The sequence below is a fragment of the Cibotium barometz genome, chromosome 7 (genome assembly GCF_041138505.1).
Source record: "Cibotium barometz isolate CiBa-2024 chromosome 7, ASM4113850v1, whole genome shotgun sequence".
Classification (NCBI taxonomy): Eukaryota; Viridiplantae; Streptophyta; class Polypodiopsida; order Cyatheales; family Cibotiaceae; genus Cibotium; species Cibotium barometz.
Window position 1 is genome coordinate 6,962,677 of NC_141052.1, and position 15,264 is coordinate 6,977,940.

General features: G+C 42.4%; 1 protein-coding gene across 8 annotated transcripts; it reads left to right on the top strand.

Annotated features, from left to right (window-relative positions):
• The first annotated feature begins 8,324 nt into the window (after positions 1–8,324).
• LOC147636631 (cyclin-A1-4-like) lies at positions 8,325–13,249 on the top strand. 8 transcript variants are annotated; one of them, XM_086800078.1, is made up of 11 exons: positions 8,325–8,499; positions 9,854–10,316; positions 10,487–10,805; positions 11,000–11,145; positions 11,227–11,453; positions 11,554–11,629; positions 11,841–11,917; positions 12,010–12,043; positions 12,130–12,279; positions 12,377–12,514; positions 12,637–13,249. In XM_086800078.1, exons 2-11 carry the CDS (start codon positions 10,038–10,040, stop codon positions 12,706–12,708), a joined length of 1,518 nt encoding a protein of 505 aa, XP_086656204.1. In that variant the 5' UTR covers positions 8,325–8,499; positions 9,854–10,037; the 3' UTR covers positions 12,709–13,249. The 8 variants fall into 8 exon arrangements, with proteins under 8 accessions (XP_086656204.1, XP_086656210.1, XP_086656205.1 ...); XM_086800084.1 differs by having other exon boundaries at positions 11,003–11,145; XM_086800079.1 differs by having other exon boundaries at positions 9,895–10,316.
• Positions 13,250–15,264: the final 2,015 nt, after the last annotated feature.

Consider the following 15,264-nt stretch of genomic DNA (forward strand, 5'->3'; position numbering starts at 1 on the left):
TGGTAATGAGGGAGTACCTAAGAATGGAGTGGTTAAGGGTTGATTTGGGAGTACTCCGAGGTAGCCTGATAATGACGAGTGGGGGAGTAGTCAACGTTGAGGGTATATCTTTGGTATGGATTGTGGGCTATTGTTGGAAGGGCAAGGGGTCATTGTGAAGCTTTTGCTTCCCTTTCTCCTATGCAGTATTTGTGGGGCAGAGGCCGCTTGAAGGGTTGGTAACTACGGAGTGAGAAAAGTAGGGAGTTGGTGCCTTAGTGATTTGGGGACCCAAATGTGGTGATCTCCCTTATAGTAAGTTGAGCTTGTAGTAGAGGTTTGGGGATCCATCGGGAAGTTGTTATTGGGCAAGGCTGAGGGTATGAGTGAGGATAGTTTGGCCTTGGAGAGCGTTTGTCGTTTGTCCTGTACCTTGTGGGCTTGGGGTTGTCGAATTGGTTGCCAATGTTTGTCCTATACCCTGTGGGCTTGGGGTTGTCGAATTGGTTGCTAGTGAGGGGGACAAGGATCATCATCACAAAACAACCTTTGCCACAAAATGGAGCACTTACGCATCTCGCGTCATGCCTTTTGGGAGCTGACCAATACCCCCGGTACCTTCCAGTGACTAATGTGCATGGCCTACGAGGAATATCTTTGAAAATTCCTTGAGGTCTTTATGGATGACCTCTTTGTCAACTCCGCCTGGAAGGCACACCTTGACTATTTACGTAAAGTGCTAGAAAGATGCAGGTTGTACCGCATTTCATTGAACCCACTCAAATGCCAGTTTTGGGTTAGGCATGGAGTTATCCTAGGACACATTGTCTCCCCATAGGGAATCTCCCTCCCCAAGGGAATCTCCACAGACGATAGCAAGGTGCAACTCATCCTTGAGTTGCCTCCACCTACCAATTTTAACAGAGTCCAGCGTTTCATGGGACATGTTGGCTATTATCGGTGTTTCATTTTTATGTATGTTGATATATCTCGACCCCTTTACAGACTCTTGATCCTTTTTTAGTGGACGAAGGAATGCCAATAGCTTATGCCACCCTCAAGAAAGCCTTGGCAAGTGCTCCTGAAAAAATGGGAAAAAAAAACCTTGCCCCCCATCCCAAGTGGTGAGCTTGCCGCTTGGGATGGGGAGGTGGGTTTTTTTTAAATCCCCTCTCTCTCTCTCTCTCTAAGTTTGGAAAAGAGAGAGAGGGGGGAGAGAGAGAGAATAACTTTTTAAAAGGAAAAAAGTTTTTAAAATGAAAAGGTTTTTTTCTTTTTCTTTTTAAAATCCTCTCTCTCTCTCTCTCTCTCTCTCTCTCTCTCTCTCTCTCTCTCTCTCTCTCTCTCTCTATTTATATATATATATATATGGGAAAAAATAAAAATAAAGAAATAAAAAATAAAGTACTTTTTGAAAAAAAACAAAAAAGAAATAAATTTAAAATGAAAAACCCCTATCGCTAACCTTAATCCCACCATCTCTCCCTCTTCCTCCCCCTCCTATTCGCTCTCACTCCCCCCTAATCTTGCTATCTCCCCCTCTTTCTCCCCCTCCTTCTATTACTCTTGCTCCCCTGTCCCCTCCCTGTTCTTCACTTTCGCTCCCTCTTTCTCCGTCGCCTTGTTATGAGACTAACATGAAACATTATAAGATAAGACTAGAAAAGATTATTTATATGCAAAAGGTTTGCATATAAATAAGGTTCATGGTATTCAAATTGGAAATACCTAAAGCAATGGTTAATAGGCATTAAGGTCAATGTAAAAGGGTTGTAGATGGTGCATAACGGAAGCCCAAAGGCCACAGAAGCAAGCGCCCCCTTCTAGGGAGCGCTTGCTTCTAGGGGGAGTTGAGGAGGCATTGGATAATGAAAGGGCCATGCCTAGCCAAAGGTCAAGGGGCTGAAGTTGGAAGGTCATGCATCACCTAGGCCTATATAACCACGTGTTTAGGGTCCATTTGGGATATGGTTGGGTGGAGAATCAAAGTTCTAGTCTTACAAGTCCTCAAGCTATTGATGCAAGGAGCATTACATTGGTATCAAAGCTAAGTTCTATCTCTTTAATGTTTCCATTGAGCTAATCATTGTTAACTCTAATCTCTACTCCTTAATCTCTTCTCTATTCATTTCCATACGCTAATCCTTAATCTCTTCTCTATTCATAGATTGGGCATACCTCTTGCCTAATTGATTGAGCATGCCTCTTGCCTAATAAATCGGGCATACTTCGGAGATTCTACATGAAGCAAGTGGAGTACATGACAACCTTGAAGAATTATTGAAGCACTATCAACAACAGGGAGGAATCAACATAATTGTTCTTCACATCATTTGAGATAATTTATAATTAGCCAACCAAGTAAGGTCATTATGTTGTATCTTTTTTTGCTTTGTAAGAAACTTTCCATTTTGCTTATTGTTAGAGTAAATGGCTTCTCAAGGTGGGAAGGATGAAAATGGGGAGAAGGGGGAAAACCCAATGTCCTCTTTCCATATATGAAAGAGGATATTACAAAAACAAATGAAATAGATATACAAGAGTTAGATCTTAATGAGTATGAGGATATAGAAATGAAGGTAATGAAAGAAAAAATCTCTAATATAGAGAATAAGCTTGAGGAAACAATGGGTCTTCTTAGCTTGTTGATGGGAGGAGAAGGATTGGGAGTAAAAGAAAACTCTAGAAATAACATTGATGAGAGGGAAGGGAAAAAACTCTAGAAATAACATTGATGAGAGGGAAGGGAAAAAACTCTAGAAAAAGGATTGAATGAAACCATAGTTGAAGAGAGTCACAAAACTAGAGACCAGGGTATGGTATTCAAAGATTAAAATGCACCCACTTTTAGTGGAGAAGAGAAGGAGATGAATAAAGATGCGGTCCATATGTTTCTACAAGAGTGGCATCTTTTAAGAAATGTGCCTGATCATAACCTCCCCATTGACGCTAGCCTATCCTTACAAGGCAAAGCTTATAAGTTGTGGATGAGTTTAGCGAAAGCTAGGCAAGTACCCGATTCTTGGGATTCATTCTAGGAATTATTTTTAAAGGAATATCTTCCAAAAAATGAAGAAGATTGGAATTGGGAGGATGGATAATTGTTCTATGGAACAAAATAATTTAAATCACTCAATATATAGCTTACTATAGAGAAATTGTCTTAAAACTTAAGGGCATAGACAATTTTCAAAAAGTAAGAGGCTTCATTAGAGGCCTAAAAAGGGAGTACAAGAAGGAAGTTCGCTCAAAGAGCCGAAAAACTTAGATGAGGCTATGAGATTTACAAAAAAATTTGACGTACCATGGGTAATGGTAATCGTAAAGAAAAAGATAATAATTTTTCATATAAGCCTCATGGAGAAAATTTTGGCTGTAAAGAAAGAAAGGGTTTTTTCTTTAAAAAAGACGAACCTTCAAAAAAGCAAAAATCCAATCCTAGTAAGTTTCTAAAAAAGTGAGATTTTGAGAGAGTGGTTAAAGAAAAACTTTAACCACTCTCTCAAAAAGTGAGATTTTGAGAGAGTGGTTAAAGAAAAACTTTATTAGCCAATGGTTGTGATAAAGATGAGTTGGATACTGTGGTAAACCAAGTTGGGATAAAGATTCAAGAGTAAGAAGCACTTTTGAATTTTCAAGTGGTGCGTCTGTCAATCGCATATGTAATTCTTAGGAGAGAATGGTTATTTTCATTGGGGGAAACACTTTCAGAGAAGCTATTTACATAACCAAGTCACATATACTGAGGTATTGTTGAACTAAAGATGTCGAACTAAAGAGGGAGAGGCCCCATAGGAGTACCCATTCTTTGAACGCTAGCTCTGATACCCCTCCCAATCGCTTTCGCTTCCCCCTCCTCCGCCCTCTTCTTGGCTCTCACTCCCCCTCCTATTTGCTCTTGCTCTCACTCCCCCCTCCTCCTCCCTCTTCTTCGCTCTCACTCTGTCTTCTTCGACCCCCCTCCTATTTGCTCTCACTCCCCCTCCCTCTCTTCCTCCCCCTCCTATTTGCTCTCACTCCCCCTCCCTCTCTTCCTCCCCCTCCTATTCGATCACTTCTCCCTCCTCCTCCCTCTTCTTCACTCTCACTCTCACTCTCACTCTCACTCTCACTCTTCCTCCCCCTCCTAATTGCTCTCGCTTTCCCCTCCTCCTCCCTCTTCTTCACCGCCTCCCTCTTCTTCCCCCTCCTATTCGCTCTCACTCCCCCCCTCCTCCTCTCTCTCCTTCACTTCCCATTCTTTTTCCTCCCATTCGCTCCTACTCTTGCTCCCCTTAAATCTCTCTCTTCTTCCCTTTTGTGTGCTCTCCCCCTCTACTTGTAACACTAGTGTACCTCTGCCACTAGCCCAACCCAAAACCCTCTTCCGTGAGTTTGTGGTGATTGTTTGCCTCTGCAAGATCGAGTAACACTTCTAACACCAAACCCAAGAGTGAATTACATGACGAGACTAAGGTAAAGTGTATGACTACTTTGTAAATAATAAAAATAAAATTTCAAGTTTATATATTTTTTCCAAATTGAGAGAGAGAGAGAGAGAGAGAGAGAGAGAGAGAGAGAGGGGAAAAGTTACAAAAACCCACCTCCCCTATCCCAAGTGTGTGCATGTGGAGCTTGGTCTTCTTGGTTGCATCTCCATCATGTGTGTGTGTGTGTGTGTGTGTGAGAGAGAGAGAGAGAGAGAGAGAGAGAGAGGGGGGGGGGCGGGGGGGACATGAAATCCTCCCCGCCGTGAACATTATTTGAAGAGCCAATGGAATTTCAATATCCATTTTAAGTATCACCATGCAAAATGAGACATTGTGCAAAACTACCTTTATAAGGAGAAGAATCAGTGTGATGCTACATGGTGGAAATGTGTGTTATATAGTGATACTATCCCCCGAACTCAACACTAACATGGGATAACCAAGTCACATATACATAGGTATTGTTGAACTAAAGAGGTAGAGACCCCATAGGAGTTGAACTAAAGAGGGAGAGGTATTGTTGAACTAAAGAGGGAGAAACCCCATAGGAGTTGTTAATCATGTCAACCTCATCCATTCACCAAGGATGGATGCAAGATAATGGGCCATAAGAGGTAAAAACAATGCCCTTCAATTGCGGTTAATGAGGGTTTGTTCTTGCAGCAGCAGTTTGTACATGGGAATGTTGTATCTCTCATGACGGTCACAAAGTCGAGGAAAAAGTTATGCAAACTTCCATGAGTTAAGCCATGCATAGTGTGCCCTTGCTAGAAGGAAATATTGGGGTAATGGTTGAGAAATGTTTGGGGAAAAAATTCCTCTATCCCATCCATTTCCACATGCTGATATGAACATGCTTGAAGATGTTCTGAAATCATTTGGAATTTCTGCCAAGTGAACTTTAGTAAGTTATTCCATAATTTTATACATGATAGTTTACCTCGTTCCAAAATAAGTTTGTGAAATGTTTGAGTTGTTAAAGGCAAAGGGAGATACAATTTTACCTGCTTATTAGGGAAGAAGATGTCCTCAAATCCCCAAATCCAAGGAAGAGAAGAAAGATAGTGATTTACAACAAAAGTGATGAAGGTTACGAGATAGAGATTGAAAACGAAAGAAGGGGAAAGAGGAAAATCCAACAAAAGAAGAAGGAAGTCAAAGATGACTCCACACATGAGGAGGAAGAGGTTGACAAACAAGACATATTCGTGACAAAGTACGACAGTGAACTTCACATGGACGTGGTACAAGAGGTCCTAGATCGACTCATGGGTAAACAGAACGTTGATCACAATGTATATGTGTAAAGAAACTCCCAAGATATGTGAAGAATCACATTGAGAAGAGGAGGTAGGAGAGAGAAATGAAATGAAATGATATATTAACGTCTCTAAGAGGCCATAGTGGCCTATGAGACCAAAACTGAGAGTACATCTGAAGTTGGTGTTTCATCAAAGAGAACAACTAAATGAGACTAGAAAGTACAATAAACTGATTGTCCTACAGTTATAAGAACAGAACTGTAAGACTCTGAGATGATATTGAGTAGAAAATATTGGAAAATACTGAAAAATGTATATCAGGTAGATCCATGTATGTTGATCAGTTGAAGTGTTGCCCTCTCCTTAGATCAAGTATCTCCGCCATGGGGCTGTCTAGAATGGAGAGGTCATAGAAGCGAGGTAGGCGCCTCCGATGCTGCCGAGCAATAATGGCTCTGATCTGGCGATGGTGAGGATGCCGTGGTCGGGATCCTGGTGGGCGTGGCCGACGAGCATGACATAAGACAACTGCTCTATCAGTGGGGTGACTCCCTCTGGGAGCGTGGTCGGTGCCCTGATGGCCCAATGGAGGAGGTATCAGGAGGTGTGTGGGCTGGGTTGTTGGTGCTGGTGCCGAAGAAATTTGTTAGGGTCCTCTGTCTAGGTACATCATGGCTCGGCCTTCTGTCTGCCAAGAGAGTCTCTTTGCGTCTCCTGAGCTCAAGTAGAAACAATCCCAGGCATCTTTGATCCTCAAACTCCATGACCCTGCGTAATGGCCCAAAACCCTCTCGACAGAGGCAATGATATCTACCTCGGATCTCATAATAGACTGTACAAATGTAGTGTTTCTCTGTCTCTACCTCCTGGTAGCATAGTTGACAAATGCGGCCATCCAAGATCTGATGCACATATCGCCCTGTCTCAATCCGCAGCTGGTGTGATGAGGTCCCGATCTGTCCAATGGCACAACGTATCCCACGTGATAGGTGTACATCCATGTATGCCGGGTGGGTGATAAAATCATCTGGTGAGAGGTGTAGAAAATGGCTCTTGTAATGAGCCATTTTCGTGCCCAAGGGCTCAAGGGGGCTAGTCCATGTCCTCTCTGTGTCCACTCTGATGATATCCATCCTGATCACGTGGTTTTGCTCTGAGCGGGTGAGATCCCTTGAGCCATTTTCGTGCCCAAGGGCTCAAGGGGGCTAGTCCATGTCCTCTCTGTGTCCATTCTGATGATATCCATCCTGATCACGTGGTTTTGCTCTGAGCGGGTGAGATCAAAAAATGGACAATCCAGACTATACTGAAAGGGTGGTAGTGCCTCTATCCGCAAACCATGTAGGTCAAACCATGATCTCATCTGAGCGTACCAACAATGAGTATCTCCATCCTCTACCAACTGTATGGATGAGGTCAATGCCAATCGGGAGTACCTCTGCTGAGGGAGCTCCCATAGCCGCTGTAAAAAGGTAACTGGAGAGAGAGAGAGAGAGAGAGAGAGAGAGAGAGAGAGAGAGAGAGAGAGAGAGAGAGAGAGAGAGAGAGAGAGAGAGAGAGAGAGAGAGAGAGTCAAGCAAGGCTCGCTCCAAGGTTGTTGGCGAGGAAAGAAGAGTGAGAAGAAGTATGGAGGTATCGGTATAGAGAGAGAGAGTGGCTGTCAAAAAAAGCTCGCTCCAAACTCACACTCGACATAGAGGGGGAGGAACACTGTAGTAGACAAGGAGTATCCCAAAATGTTGATACGTTACTCACCAATCATTGGAGTTGAACTTTGTGGTAACAACTAGACTTGATGTGCTTCTTCACACAAGCATGAACCTACCCTTTGTATAAGACCACCTAATAGATCCAAAGCAAGATTAAGAGCACCTCTTAGGTCCAAACCAAGAAAATGCAGGCTCGTCAACTAGGGTGGCGAACTATGAACGAAAGTATAAAGACAAGGCTTCTCAATGAATGACTCAGAAGGAGGTTGTGCCTCCCAGTGCCCACTAAACTATAAAGTGCATGTTCAATTTGAGGCAAATACCCTTTCTTGACGTTGATCAAGCAATGGCAGCCCCGACCTGGTGGCCCGTGGGGCCTTTATAATTAGCATACAAGGGTCTTATGGCCGTTTGAATATCAAAGGATGTTGTTCATGGGCACAAAATGAAGACTAGGCCGAGCTCCTTTGGTGACACCTAAGATCTAAGCCCATTGCCACTTTTCTCTCTCTTTCTCTCTCACACACACACACGTGTGACATATTAGAGAGTCGTCAGGACACACACAGTGCACACATTCCACTTTGAAGTCACATGTAGGGCGTAGTATGTACCTGAGCTATCAGTCCAAAAACCCGGCCAGCATCGGGAAAGATCCTTGGAAAAGCTCCCGCCTAAGGCCTGCTGGATCCAAATCATTTCGAAAAAGAGGGGGGAGGGGGCGGCCAAAGCAGCCGTAGGATGTGCGAGATGGACGGTCAAGATGCAATTAGAGGCGCCATAGGGTGGGCCTGACAACCGCCAAATTTGAACAGTTCAAATGGTGCTTGTTTGGACCGTGTGTGTTGATATTTACACAAGGCCTTAATACCCTCCGTAGGAACAATTAAGATGAGGTCCCTCGAATGCTCTGCTTTTTGCGACACGCACTATCAATTACCGGCTGTTAACACACACACACACACACTCTCTCTCTCTCTCTCTCTCTCTCTCCATATCAAGAGACCCATTACAGTTCTGCTCCAATACGAAGAACGAGAAGTCGAAATCCTTCCAGAAGTCTGCTCCAGGGTCACACAGGTAATCACTTGCCTCGCTGCCGCCTTTGTTTTGTCCTTCCGCTTCCTCCCGTATTTGTGCAAGCATTTTCTGAACTGTGTTGTGGTCGATTCTCGGATTTTTTTGTGGGCGATTCTCGGCCTTGGGTGGTCATTTTGTGGGCTATTCTCGGCCTCGGGTGATTGTTTTTGGGCTTTGGGTAAGCATTATGTGGGAGATTTCTGGCTTTGGGTAAGCATTATGTAGGCGATTTTGGCTTTAAGTAAGCAATTTGTGGGCGATTTTTCTTTCTTTTGAGAATAGCATTTTGCAGCAGTTGGATCGATTCTTTGCTTTTGGGCGATTTTTCTCTAGGGCTAGTATTCTTTCCGGCAAGCATTTTATGGAATTTTTCTGTTCCGCACTGATTAGGAAAGCTATCTGCCGCATCGATTTCTTTGGTAGTTTCAGCAGTTTTCTCGGCAATTGGGTCCAAACTTTTCTGCATTGAGGTTGTGAGTTTTTCCTGAACGACCCTGCCGCTTTTTTTCTCGGGCATTTCGTCCTGCCGTAGCCTATCATCTTCTCACAGTTTGCATGCAGGGTTTCTCTTTTCCATATTTCAATTTGGGCAATTTGTTAATCGCCTACTGAGGCTGTTTGGGCGATAATTCGAATGTTTTCTGCGTCAGATTTTCGTTTCTTGATGTGGGCGATGAACTACTCGATATTGCAGTTATGTGGATCTGTGGGACCTTTTTTTGGCGATAATTTGATTATCATTTCTTGGATTATTACGTAACCCTCGAGAATAGCTACGACAATTTGGTTTATACTACGCTAATCACAACACATGTCGAGTGCTCTTTCTGAAATTTCTACTTGAATTACGCTGATCTGATTATCAAACTGTGCCCGGAGTTCTTCATCAAACATGATTTCTCTTAAAATGGCTAACCCTTCTCTGAGCTATTTACTCTCTTGAATTGGCTCAATCTGCTTGGTTAAGTCTCTTAGCGGCCAAGATAGAGCCGTTAATCTCATATTTCAGAAGGCCCATGATTAACAAATTGATTTACCAGGTAATATGTGTACACGTATCATATACGTGGAGGTTTGCTCGTGTTTAATAGCATGTAACTGCCTATGGCACCTACATATTTGTATATGACACCATAAATATGATGCATGTATATGTGCAATGCAAATGGACATTTGTATGTATAATGATAGTATTATCAGGACAATGTGTAGTACATAATGTACGTTCAGGACATGTATATGATATAAGCTTATCATGTATGGCATTAATGTGGTCCTCTGTGTGGGTACTTTTTGAGTCAAAGGATGATTTGGTGCTGTATTACTGAAGCTTGCAGCTATTTTATTTCTGTAGCAAGCTTTTAAGGTGGATATTTGGATGGTGGCATAATGCAGTGCCTATTGCTGGATAGAGAATCGAAGTCAGTCACTTGAAGTGGGATCACCTGGCTACACAAGATGCGGCTCAGTGGCTGATCTAATCAACTTCTTTCTCTCAGTCAGGGATTCTAGTTGGGTCAATTTTTCTGGTCAAGTGAATGGCAGGGGTCAATGAGCAAGTCTGGCGATTGCGAACAAAGGAAGCCCTTGGTCCATCAGTAGTTCGCTCTGCTCCGGTATGTAGCAATGTGGGTAGTATAACTGGAGGAAGTAGGCGTTCCAAGGCACCAGCCAAGCGAGCAGCAAATGATGATAGCCAGCGCATGGCATCTACAGTCCCAACTCAGCAAGCGAAAAGGCGTGCTGCATTAACGAATCTGACAAATCAAAGCAATGCATCAAACATCTGTAGTGGCACTAGAGCTTCTAAAGCACGGGTATTAACCCTCTCCTATCTCCAAATGTTGGCATTTCTGAACAAGGGCCTACATCTTTAGATGTGCGAGTCTTGGCCCTTTTCATGGGTAGTGTTTCTTATGTGTCAAAAGCTTGAGGTATGCTTATCTTAAAGATTCAAGTAGCCCTATTTACATGTTTCTGAACACAGGTAGCAGTTCCTAGAAGTAAGGCTCAGGCAGCTGCTTTCGAGTCGAAGCACGGTGAAGCTTCACAAGAAGCCAGTGCTGCACTCGTGATTCAAACCAAGACTGGGCCTTCTAACCAGAAGAAGAGTTCTCAAAGCTTGCTCGTACCCCAGAATGATGAGAATTTGCTACCCAGGACAACAGCTTTAACTACTGAAGCTAAGGTTGAATTTGCTGAATTGATTCTGGGGGATGCTGAAGCTGAGGCAATTGCTGCTTTGGAGCAAGAAACAAAGCAGAGCCTGTACATTTCCAGCGATTCTAGAGCTCTGGCATGCCACGGTATCACTGTCTTCACTGTTTTTGATGTGGTTGTGGGTTGTGTGCACATAAGGTTACTGTAGAGTATCAGCTTCCGGATTCAAACCTCTTAGGTCGTCACTTGCATGCGGTTGATGTGTATGCCATTATTGAATAACAACAACAAAGTTGGGCCCTGAAGCTTTGTTTGAAGAGTTTGATTTGCCTGGGTTCAGCAGACCCAACATTCAATGATGAGAACCAGCTGGGAAAGCGTGGACACACAAGCAAAAGCTTTATGGACATTGACAGCAATCACAAAGATCCTCAGATATGCAGCTCGTATGCTAAAGACATCTACCAATATCTCCGGATCTCTGAGGTTTGCGTGTGTCTTGCTCTTTTCAACAATGATCTGCAAGTGGCTCTGCTTCATGTGGGACTGAGGTGGTGTTTTGGGCAGCTGAAACGAAGACCCAAGATGGATTATATGGAGACAATCCAACATGATATCAATGGTAGCATGCGGGGCATCTTGGTTGACTGGCTTGTTGAGGTAGCGGAGGAGTATAAGCTTGTTCCAGATACATTCTACTTGACTGTAGCATACATCGACCAGTTTCTTTCTGCCAGAATGGTGAATAGACAGCGTCTACAACTGTTGGGTGTAGCATGCATGCTCATTGCAGCGTAAGTGTTTTACCTTTTGGCTGCTATATCACTTTTTCATATGACCTATGCAATGCTGGTTATGTGCGATCAATCTCTAATCCTCTCTAATGTTTTTCAGGAAGTATGAAGAGATATGTGCCCCACAGGCGGAAGAGTTTTGCTACATCACGGACAATACATACTGCATAGACGAGGTTGATGAAAGCTTTTGTTTAGTCATTGCATCAAATGATGTATTAGATGCTTTACAGACAGACCTCCTGCTCATCAGATGGGGCAAAGGATGGAGGGGTGAGATTCCTCACCCATGAGGGAGGGGAGGGTGAGATCTCACCTTTCATGGGCGGTTAGGTTCTTAATCACTTATGGACAGGTGTTTGATCCAATGCCATGTGTTATATGTAGGTCCTGGATATGGAGAGGCAAGTTCTTACTCAGCTCCATTTTGAGCTCACCGGCCCGACTACGAAAACCTTCCTCAGGTAAGCTTTTGTTCGTGTATTGTAAATGTGAACTTATGGCATGTTGACCATGCTAGTAAGGTCCTGATGTCTTCTATCACATCACATGGCAGGCGATTTCTTAGAGCAGCTCAGGTCTGTCAGAAGGTATTGGCAAATTACTTCATGTTCGCTTTATGCACATTATGGTGTGATCGTTTGGTTGTCAAGGGTTCTCTTCTTGTGAAATGCAGAGCCCAACCCTTCACATGGAGTTTCTAGGAAACTACCTTGCTGAGCTCACTTTATTGGAGTACGATTTCTTGAAGTACCTGCCATCTATGATTGCTGGATCTTGCGTGTTTGTGGCAAAGTTCACTCTGGAGCCAAATGTCAGACCTTGGGTATGTGGAAAATTTTGATTTTTGTGGTTTGATTTTTGGTCTTATTCAAGTTATCCAGAAATCTGTAAACTAAAACCATATGGTTTTTGGGGGATAGAAGAATGGTACTTTGCAGCATTACACAGGGTATAAACCTTCTGAGTTGAAGGATTGTGTCCAAGCCATTCACAATCTACAGCACAATGTCAGCAACTGTACGCTACCTGCAATTCGGGAGAAGTATCGGCAGCACAAGGTTGGCTTATTGTTCTCTTTTTGTCCCCATATAAGTACTTGATCATTTGTTTGTTTTTGTTACTGTGACACTAGCTAGACCCTTGCTTTGACATGTTTGCTGGTATGGTAACATGTAATCAGTTCAAGTGTGTTGCAACCATTGCATCACCGGCTGTCATCCCTTTTGAGTATTTTGAAGACCTCGACGAGTAGAGGAGTTGGAGAAACTCCCATGCTTTGGATTTCCTGGATTTTGTACTGTAAGGCTTTTTGTACGATTTTCTCTGTAGAGTGAATTCTTTACCTACCATGTTGGATCACAAGACCGGCTGGGACCGGCTGGCAAGCTGCTGGATCTTGGGTTGGAACCCAGATTCAAGCTCAGCCTGTCAGTAGAGATCTAATGCCGCCCCTTTCAGTTGTTCGTTGACACGAGACATGGCAAGAGGCATTCAGGACTTCTGTGATTTGGTGTTATCAATCAGGCTGGGTGTATATTTTTGCCAGCTTATTCAGGCTGTCCTGAAATGACACATACGATTATTTTTGACTGCCTCATCAAGGTGGACAAGTAGGAGTTTTCTGTTCTTTTTCAGAGCATGGATGTATAGAACAACCTAATACAGCTGCTGTTGGGGGAAATTCCAATTGTATCTTTTTTTATGTATTCCTTCATGTACTACTACATTCTCAATGTTGCTGGCCTTGCCACTCTACCTTTAGTGCTTGCTATACATCTTTATGGATTAAACAGAGAATCAGAACAATTGGAGATGTTTGTAGGGTGGGTCATGGGGAGACGTTTGTTCACTAGTAACACAAGTGGTGTCGGGGTTTCCAACTTGCTGCCTCACTAGCTAGAGATTTTCATTCACTTTACATCATGTATGAAAGATAGGCCTCCTTTCTTAACTATCTAGGAGTAGGTGTAAGTTTTGAAGGCACTTTTTGCAAGGTTACAATGGATTTAAAGCTCTTGAATGCAAGGCTAGAGCAAGTGTGACCGTGGTGCTTATTAATGCATGCTGTCTAAAGATAGGTCTCTTTTGCTAACTATCTAGAAGTAGTAGGTGTGAGCAAAGTTACATTGGATTGAAAGCTCTTGAATGCAAGGCTAGAGCAGGTGTGACAAATTACAATGTGATAAAGCATGCATTTGACATCCATGTATATTGGAAGGTTTAGTGATAGAGGTGAGGGTAGAGGTTTTCCAAGGCATGGCTCTAGTTTGAACCCTCTTCTAGTCGATGAGACCTTGAGCATGCCTTATAACTAAAAATACAATGCTCTAAAAAAAACCTCAGTGCTCATACTAAGGTGTCCTTGGGACACAAAGGTAACTTGTTAGATTACAAGTGAGGCACTTTGGGTGCCTTTGTGTATGAAAGGATTTCTTGGTAGCCTTGTCCAATTGCAATGAGCATGGTTTACTATCAATTTTTGTTAGCTAAGGGGCTAGATTGGGTTGGAAGTTCTTGAATAAAAGCATGGATGATAATATATTTTGGAACTGGAAAGTTCTTGAGTGTTGATGCCTATTTTGTATAGGCTAGCTTTCTTTGTGAGCAAGTATTTACTCGTACAAAAAGCAAAAGTGGCAAAAAAAGCCTTGCATGATAAATTTATGTAGGTAAGTGGTGCAAGCATTTGTGAGGGAATATAATGTTGCCCTTTCTTGCATGTGCATCTAAATGTTCACTTTTGATTATTCGAACATCTTTTTCACAAGCTCGAATGTTTTCACTTTCTAAGGCCTTCAAATGGTTTGCACATGTTTTTGGAAATTTTAATGTCCCTTATGTGATTACATCTTCATTTGCCTTAGACAAATTAAAATAATGAAATCTTCAAAATAAAACCAGAGAGCAATAATTCATGACAAACACCAAGGTTTATAGAATTTGTGTTGCTTAATTGGGGTGGAGTATCCTTGGCTATAGGAGGACTTTAACAACTTTAGTCACTAATATTAAGATTTGTTTTTGTTTTACGAGTTGGCACTTATGTGTCTCATAAACTAGTAGTAAGACATTTGAGACTATTAATGGCTTTCAAGGCTTGGGTCTTGGTAATAAATGCTTGCACTCTTTGAAATTCTCCTATGTTGTCCTTGTGCTTTATCCCAATCTTGAATTTAATTGGGCCAACATCAATGGCCATCGATGTGATATATTGTAACATCTCTGGCGTGATAATGGAGTGAGGATGCGATGGATGAGCTAGTGCACCCACATTGAGGAGTTGCATAGTGACTTGAAAGTAAGATTCAACAACACTTGATTTGGCAAGACTAAGGTAAAGTCTTTTTGGCATTGTTGATGGGGAGGATAAGTTGAGGGCTGGAGTCTAGGGCTTGGCTTTATTTTTTTGTCTATTCCATGTTATTGGGATCACCCAATATTGCTTGATGTTAACAGATTAGGAGATCACACCAAAAAATATATGGTTTTGGAGCTTTAGATGTGTCTTTTATTTTGTTTTGAAGCTTGTTGCATTCTGGTTGCATATCTTGGAAGGGAAAATCTTGATTTCATTGGTCTTTTACAAGGTTTTGATTTTGATGCTTTAAGGTAAGGAAGTGCTTAGCATTTGTGGTTAAGAGTGAAATACACTTCGAAAACATAAGCTTTGAGCTTCAGAAGGTGTGGATTAGAATAGGAAGTTAATTTTTGCTCATGCATTTCATATTTTTTCATACATTATTGGAATTGGTAGCTTAGAAGCATGTAAACTAATAAAAAATAATCAAAAAAATACTTAAATACTTGC

Excerpts from the sequence above, each read along its gene's own strand:
- LOC147636631 (XM_086800078.1), top strand. The coding sequence starts at position 10,038 with ATGGCAGGGGTCAATGAGCAAGTCTGGCGATTGCGAACAAAGGAAGCC. Across the intron at positions 11,146-11,226 it reads AATATCTCCGGATCTCTGAG|CTGAAACGAAGACCCAAGAT; the intron begins GTTTGCGTGTGT and ends TGTTTTGGGCAG. Across the intron at positions 12,515-12,636 it reads AGAAGTATCGGCAGCACAAG|TTCAAGTGTGTTGCAACCAT; the intron begins GTTGGCTTATTG and ends ACATGTAATCAG.